General features: G+C 39.6%; 1 protein-coding gene across 1 annotated transcript in view; it reads left to right on the forward strand.

The window, feature by feature from the left end:
- The window catches only part of SPARCL1 (SPARC like 1), a 49,646-nt gene extending 43,476 nt beyond the window's left edge, over positions 1–6,170 (forward strand). The window contains exon 11 of the mRNA XM_081580695.1: positions 5,722–6,170. Within this exon, the coding sequence (XP_081436821.1) occupies positions 5,722–5,750 (29 nt within the window). The 3' untranslated portion in view covers positions 5,751–6,170. The remainder of the gene's footprint in view (positions 1–5,721) is intronic.
- The last annotated feature ends 2,309 nt before the right edge of the window (positions 6,171–8,479 follow it).

Raw genomic sequence — 8,479 nt, forward strand, 5'->3', positions numbered from 1 at the left:
ACCAACACACAAGATTTTCACCAGTTGTGTCCAGATGTAACTCCTTTAATCCAAAACGAATTCCTCCTGCAGTGGAGGAATTTTAATTTAGACATTTATTTTGCTAGGTTATGTCTTAATCTACTTCCTTTTCTCTTCCTAAGTTATAGTCAATTTTTTTGAGCAAGCACGTTTTTAATAATCAAAATATGAAAGATGGTCAAAAAATTAGTAATCAAATCTGCTTTCAGAATATAAATCAACAATGAACATCAAATCTCTAAAGCAGAGGTCTGACCCATATGTTCACAACATACATACATGTAGGATGAATATACAACCAAGAAGTAAAAGAAAAGTAAGTTCATCAAAGGTTAGAGTTTCCCCAAAAGAGGGAATTTGTGTGACCTTCACTTTAAAAATATTCTTTATGCACATGTGTGATGCCTTGACTTTGAAAAGAAAAAGTTGGACTATGAGGATTTAGTCATTTATTGATAAACAGATAAGCATTCCTCTACAACGTTATTCTGTGAAATAAACACAACTGTAGTGAGCCAAGAATGAATAAGCACCTGAAAGTGAAAGCTTAGTCGCTCAATCACGTCTGACTCTTTGAGAACAGATGGACTGTAGCCTGCCAGGCTCCTCTGTCCATGGGATTTCCCAGGAAAGAATACTGGAGTGGGTTGCCACTCCCTTCTCCAGGGGAATCTTCCCAATGGAGGGATTGAACCCAGGTCTCTTGCATTGGAGGCAGATTCTTTACTGTCTGAGTCACTGGAGAAGCCTGGTAACATAAGCACAATTGTAATGAGCAAAGAATGAAGAAGCACCTCACTCTGTGTATTAGCTGTCTATTTCTGCACAACGAATTGCCCTAAAGATTAGAGGTTTAATATCTCTCTCAGTTTCTGAGGATCAGGAATCCCTGGTAGATTACCTGGATGGATCTGCTTTAGGTCCATGCTAAGGATCCATGGTTTAGGATCTGCTCTAAGCTCATTTACATGGCTCTTGGCAGGAAACTTCAGTTCCTCACCATGTGGTCCTTTCCACAGTGCTGCTCATAACATGGTATCTGGTTTCCTCCAGAGCAAGTGATCAGAGAGAGATGGAAAGAGAGAGAGAGAGTCCAAGACAGAAGCCGCAATGTCTTTTAGGACTAATCTCAAGAGTGACGTTTTTCTGCCATATTCTGTTTGTCACACAGTCGAACCCTGCCACAGGGTAGGAAGAGATCACAGGAGATGGGGATTACTGGGGGCCCTGATAGAGACTGGCGACCACATACTGTTTGCACCCTATTAGCATCAATAGGAAGTTAACAGGAAGTTAAGATCCAGACTCAAGCAAATAATGCCAATTTCCTTTCTAACATCTATTCTAAATACAGAATATGTGTTATCTATGTGGCTCAGAAGGTAAAGTGTCTGCCTGCAATGCAGGATACCTGAGTTCGATCCCTGGGTAGGGAAGATCCCCTGGAGATGGAAATGACGACCCACTCCAGTATTCTTGCCTGGAAAATTCCATGGATGGAGGAGCCTGGTAGGCTACAGTCCATGGGGTCGCAAAGAGTCGTACACGACTGAGTGACTTCACTTTCATTTTCACTTTCATAGATATCTATCTTACACATTCACATACATCCCTAAAAAGGGTTAACACAGTTTTTTCCAATTCCCATGTTAAAAAGACAAAATGTATCCAAGCTGCCCCGCCCCCTCCTCTCCACTGGAATCAAGAGACTTAGCTGGGACAGGACATATTTATGCACGCCCTCTTAACATGGCACGTGATTTTAAGGGAGCGATCCAAAGGCAAATTTAAACAGAGGCCATTTCAGGAACCCACTTGCCCTTCACTGTTCGTTTTGAAGCTCCTGGCAGCTCTTCAGCACATGGGCCCACTCAGTCCTTGTGCTGGCTGACTGTCTGGGAGAAGTAGGAAGAGCTTCAAGTCCAGCCACTCACAAAGCCCCTAATGATCTTGTTTGTTCACTGCAGTTTGGCCATGATTATGTTACTTAGAAGAAAGGAAAGATTTATCACAGAGTAAGCCAATAAAGCAGATATTAAATATTCAGTTGGAACATGTAAACAAGTACTGATTCGGGATGCAGCTAGGGGAAAAAAAAAAAAGGCTATTTGTAAGCATACCCTTTACTCCCTTAGGACTGAGAAATCCACAGGGCAAAATACATTTTAGCTAGTGTTGTCCTGCATTTTAACTTCCTTTGCTCTGAACTAGATGTGCTCAAATATTCCAGCTTTGTCATTAACGAGCTCTGCGGATTAGGGCATGCCACTTAACCTCAGCAGATCTCATCTTCCTTGTGTGTAAAATGGGATTCAATGCAGAGGAGTCTTATTTATTGAATACCCATGACATGCCATGGACTGACATATATCACGTGAATCTTTAGGAAAACCTTCCAAGTAAGACTAATAGGGGAAACAAGTCACGTCATGCAGGTCCTACTAAGCCAGTTAAAGACGTTATCCTCAGAGTACTGGAGGATCACCAAAGTGCTTTAAACAAGGCAGTGATTTCACTGGATTTGTATTTAAGAAAGATTCTTCTGGTTACATTGTGGATAAGCCAAAGAAACCTTGTGGTAAATCCAGGCAAGAGTTGATGAGAACTTGAATTAGGGCAGTTATAGTGGGGGAAAAAGACAAGTAAACATATTTCAACTATATTTATTTTATTTTTTATTTATTTGTATATTTTCTTGGCCTGGCCACACAGCACATGGGATCTTAGTTCCCCTACCAGGGATTGAACCCGTGGCCCCTGTGTTGGAAACGCAGAGTCTTAACTGCTGGACTGCCAGAGAAGTCCCCTCAAATATATTTTAAAATATCAACATAGTCAAGATACAGCTGAGGATATAAACGTATTCAAGATGTACAGTATGTAGAAATAATAAGACAGGAAATACGTGGAGGTGGGAAGAGGGACTGAGAGGAAGAGGTGTACAGTGCCTAGGTTCCTGGCTCAGGTCAGGCAGACTACGGAGAGGCACCTTCCACTGAAACAGAAAACATGAGAACAGAAGTTGGTTTGGGGAAAATGTTAAATCCCATTTGGGACACACTGAGTTTTTAAGTCCTTGGGTGACAGCATACAGTTGATAGTTGAATATATGGGTCTGCTTTTCAAGACAGAGTTTGGGGGTTGAAATACATATTTGGGGATTGTGAGCGTACAGAAAATAACTGATACCAGGGAAGGAAATCAATACCCTAAGGAAAAGATGCTGAGTTACATGGGAAAGGGTCTTGCATTGAGTTCCAAGGAGCAACATCCAGACAATGGACAGAGGAGGAAGGAATTCGTGAAGGAGAATGAAGAGGCTCCTGAAAAGAAAAAGGAAAGAGGATAGGGCCACACCTCTGGAGGAGTTTCAAAGAGCAGGAAGACACCACAGTCCTACATGCTGCTGAGACATCAAGTAAAGTTAAAAAGAATTTCCAGTGGATGTAGAAATAAGGATACCCTCAGTAGCCTTGGAAGAGCAGATTTTGTGAAATGGTCAAGATGAAAGCCAGACACAGTAAGAAAGAAGAGGTGATGAGAAAGGCTGAAGAGAGGAGGTTTGAAGGCAGGAATGAGCTAGAGAGGGATACAGAGTGGAGGGAAGTATTTTCGAGAATAAAAGAGGCTTGAGCTTTCATTCATTCACTCATTCATTCATTCCTTCAACAAATCTTTACTGGCACTCTGCATAGTGCCAGGCGCTGTTCTCAAGGCTGGATATGCAGCATAGTTAAACATAAATGGGAAGGACCTGGTTAAAAAAAAGAAAAGAAAAGAAAGAAAAGGAAAGGAAAGACTGAGAATATAAGAAAAAAGAGGAAAATAGGGGTAAATTCTGAGGTCAGAAGAGATCCTGAAACAGGCAGAGAGTTAGCCTCCAAGTCAACAGGAGGGCTAAGTGCCAAAGAATTGATGCTTTCAAACTAGAGAAGCATAGTGCTAGAGAAGACTCTTGAGAGTCCCTTGGACTGAAAGGAGATCAAACCAGTCAATCCTAAAGGAAATCAACTCTGAATATTCATTGGAAGGACAGATGCTGAAGCTCCAATACTTTGGCCACCTGATGACTCATTGGAAAAGACCCTGATGCTGGGAAAGATTGAAGGCAAAAGAGAAGGAGGCAGCAGAGGATGAGATGGTTAGAGAGCATCACCAACTCAATGGACATGAATTTCATCAAGCTCCAGGAGTTGGTGATGGACAGGGAAGCCTGGTGTGCTGCAGTCCATGGGGTCGCAAAGAGTCAGACACGACTGAGCGACTAAACAACAATAGGAGGAACATCTCTCATCTGAACAACAGAAAGAAGACAAAATGTATGAGTGCAAATGTAAGTAAATTTATGAGTAAGGAGACTATTATCCCTACTTTACAAATAAAGCCAGTGCTCAAGAGAAATACACCAGAAGTCTGCAATCTTCCCCTCTCTGGGGCAAGATGAAGACTGACATCAGGCAGGGAAATTACCTGGTGTTCCAGACAGGATAGTATGCCTCAAATTGGTCCACTCTACATGTCTGTTCAAGAATTTTTAAGAGTGGGCCACCCTGCTAGGGAGTCTTCTATCCCCCAGAGGATGCTGTTTTCTTCCATAAGTATGGCAACAAGTTCTTTTACAATTACTTGTTTGCAAATTTGATATAATTGGCACTCAGTTCAGTTCAGTCACTCAGTCATGTCCAACTCTTGGTGACGCCATGGACTGCAGCATGCCAGGCCTCCCTGTCCATCACCAACTCCCAGAGCTTGCCCAAACTCATGTATATTTCTATTTATTTGGGTTATATCTCAGCAACCCTTATAGATTAGTCCAGTAAGTCCCCTACATATGAATGAGTTCCCTTCCCAGAGCATGTTCAATTTGTTTGTTAAGTCCAACTACGTGTGCCTAGGTACCCGTCTAATACAATCAGCTATATACAACTGCTCTTATGCTTGCTTCTGGACACCCTGGGTTTGAAATAAAGATACTGTAGTACTGTATTCTATACAGTGCTGTACAGTAAAGTACATAAAAGCATAGCTAATTGTAGAGGATGCACGCATGTCACTATGTACACCAGATATGACCGAACTTATGTGACTGGACTTAAGAATGCATGTTCACATCTTTGAAAGTTCACAACTTGAAGCTTTGTATGTAGGAGACTTACTACTTGGCAGTTCTTGGCTGGGTTTCCCCTCAACCTCCCCTATCAGCGGTTCTCATCCTACATCAGAACTACCTGTGTGCTCAGTTGCACAGTCGTGTCCAATCCTTTGCAACCCATGCACTGTAGCCCACCAGGCTCCTCGTCCATGGGATTTCCCAGGCAAGAATCCTGGAGTGGGTTGCCATTTCCTTCTCCAGAGGATCTTCCTGCCCCAGGGATCAAGTACATGTGTCCTGTGTCTCCTGCATTACAGGTAGATTCTTTACTGCTGAACCACCAAGGAAGTCACAACTAGCTGCAGAGCTTTCCTAAGTGTATACATGTCATTGGTCCACCCCTGGGGATGCTGATTCAGGAGGCCAGGAGCTAGGCCCGAGGATATGTATTTTTTCAAGTTTCGTGGGTGATGTTAACACGCTTCCAGAACTGAGAACCACTGCCGTACTGCCTTATTCGTGGCTTCTCTGATGCCCTAGTTCTAACACTGTTTATGTTACTGCTCTGACTACTTTCTAAAAGTATGTTTTGTGTTTGTTTTTTACAGAAGACATAGATGAAAATCTCCTGTTTTGAATTAAGATTTGAAAGAACTCAAAATACCCAGCCTCCTCCTTTGTTCTGACCACTTCTGAAGTATATCCAGTGTGATACTTGTAGATTTATATTTAGCAAAATGCTTGCATGTCTGAGAAGACCATGAGAGTAACTGCTTGATAACAGTATAGGCACCAGGCATTTACCATTAGCTTTGGAAATAAAACTTTAAAATTAAAGAGTCAATATATGTAAAATATTGTACACTGTGAACAGGAGTTTAACTCATTACTCTCTGTATCCATTTATAATATACTTAAAGATTATAAAGCTAAAAAAATACATTCATTTTATCCATAGTATCATATGCACTTCAAAAAAGTGAAATAAGTCTCTTTGTTACTGGTTTGTGTTATTGTCAATATCTTAATATCCTAATAAAAATCCATATAAATCCAATGCTTATTCAAGTTTATTTACAGTCGTTTGCTTAAATAATTATATGTGAATGACCAGCCCAGGGCTCATATTTCATATCAAATCACAATTTCTAGAACCTACTACTTTAAAAAAAAGTGAGAATAAGTTCATCAGTACCATTTTTCTAGATTTCTAGTTTGTTTTCTCTTTTTGATTTACTTCACTCTGTATAATAGGCTCTAGGTTCATCTGCCTCATTAGAAATGACTCTAATGGCGATGGAGACGCAGACATGAGAACAGACTCACAAACACACTAGGGGAAGGAGAGGGTGGGACAAATTGAGAGAGTAGCACTGAAACATATACATCACCATGTGTAAAATTAGACAGCCAGTGGGAATTTGCTGTATGACACAGGGAACTCATATCTGGGGCTCTGGGACAACCTCTAGTGGTGGGACGGGGTGGGAAGTGGGAGGGAGTTCAAGAGAGAGGGGACATATGTATACCTCTGGCTGATTCATGTTGATGTATGGTAGAAACCAACACAATATTGTAAAGCAATTCCCGTCCAATTAAAAATAAATAAATTAAAAACAAAAAGAAAAAGTGTGAGTGTGGTTGAAGGGGATGCTTCCTATGGCAAACAAATATTCAGTTGTTAAATAGTAGCTGCTCATCAATGTTTTTTGTCATAATTTAAGTTTAAACAGAAAAAAACTAAAGCCAAGAACTCTTCACCAAATTCAGTTTAAAATAAGGATGATTATACACTGCCTGATATAACTAATTTTAGCTTCTGTGCAGGCGTGCATGTGTCTCTGATAAAAGGGAGGCCCAGCAAAATCGCTACACATTTCTTGTCCTTAAAATAAAAAGACTGTAAAGATAACAGACCATGAAGAGCCCTGAGGTGTCTTGACGTCCAGCGTAGTCAGAGATGAACAGTACTAGTATCATTTGATAGCAGGACAATGTGTCCTAAGAGAAAACTGGAATCTTTATTTGAGCTCTTCTTTGGTAACTATTAATACTGTAAGAGCTGCATTATACAAAGAAGACACCAAAATAAAGTTTGACAAGGGCTGAAGCAAGGCAATAAAAAGAAACTCACCCGGTTAAATATCTACTTATCAAGTTTTTTTAAAATATAAAATATCTTTTACATATTTCCCTATCTTTTTTTTTTTTTCTGGCCACAAAACTTGACATTTGGGATCTTAGTTCCCTGAACAGGAATTGAACTCCTGCACCCTGCAGCAGAAGTCCAGAGTCCTAACCACTAGACCACAGGGAATTCCCCACACTTCCCATCTGAAATGGAATATGTCAATGCAATTGTCTTTTTCAAACAATCAAAAATGTGTTGTTATTTAGAGACTTTTTGTAATAGTCACTGAAAGAATATTCCCCTAGGAGTTTTATCTGAAGGATACTTGTGGAAGAGTTTATCAGAATTGTATTTATTATCTCTTTTCTTAGTTCAATGACTCACTTGTTCTTAATCAGACCACATCACACCAGGTCATGTCTAAATAATTAAGTTCACTGTGATTAATCAAAATCTAATTAAGCTAGCCAGTGGGAATTTGCTGTATGACTCAGGGAACTCAAACTGGGGCTCTGAGACAACCTAGACAGGTGGGATGGGGTGCGAGGTGGGAGGACGGTTCAAGAGGGAGGGGACATATGTATACCTATGGCTGATTCATGTTGTTGTATGGTAGAAGCCAACATAATATTGCAAAGTAATTATTCTTCAATTAAAAATACATTTAAAAAATCTAATTAAGCATTGTTTTTAATTTCTTTCAACTACAGAAATAAATTTAGAAATTATCCCCAAATTCAAAATGTTATTTATGAGTGCCTACACAGAAATATCACGGGAGGTCCGAACTAGTTAGAAACCAAGTTTCTAATTGCACGTTTGTTCGGAATAGTAAACTTAAAAGACCTGATACACTATTTTTAATGTTTTAAGTATTTTAAATGTTTTTAAATAATGAAAGTCATTTTAATGCTAAGGACACTACCTAAATATTCACTAAAAATGTTTTATTTGAAAATAACTTTCACTTTGAAATAAAAATATTATTTAATAATAGAAGTTTTAGAACTTTAAAATGTTTTTTTAGTTAAAGCTCCCACATGTATGGGATGATATATTGTAAAAGCACTTTAATATCCTTAATAATCACAATTTTTGATTGTGAGTTGTTTGTGATAAAGACATTAATCCCAGCCAAGGAGATTAAGTTATTTCTCGGTAATCAGTCTTTAAGCCTATCTCTGTGTAATTTAAATTCTTTAGACATTGGTGTTCCCAGTGCAGAACCAATTATT

Source organism: Giraffa tippelskirchi, chromosome 1, assembly GCF_054371585.1.
Source record: "Giraffa tippelskirchi isolate mGirTip1 chromosome 1, T2T-mGirTip1v1.2.pri, whole genome shotgun sequence".
In the NCBI taxonomy this organism is placed as follows: domain Eukaryota; kingdom Metazoa; phylum Chordata; class Mammalia; order Artiodactyla; family Giraffidae; genus Giraffa; species Giraffa tippelskirchi.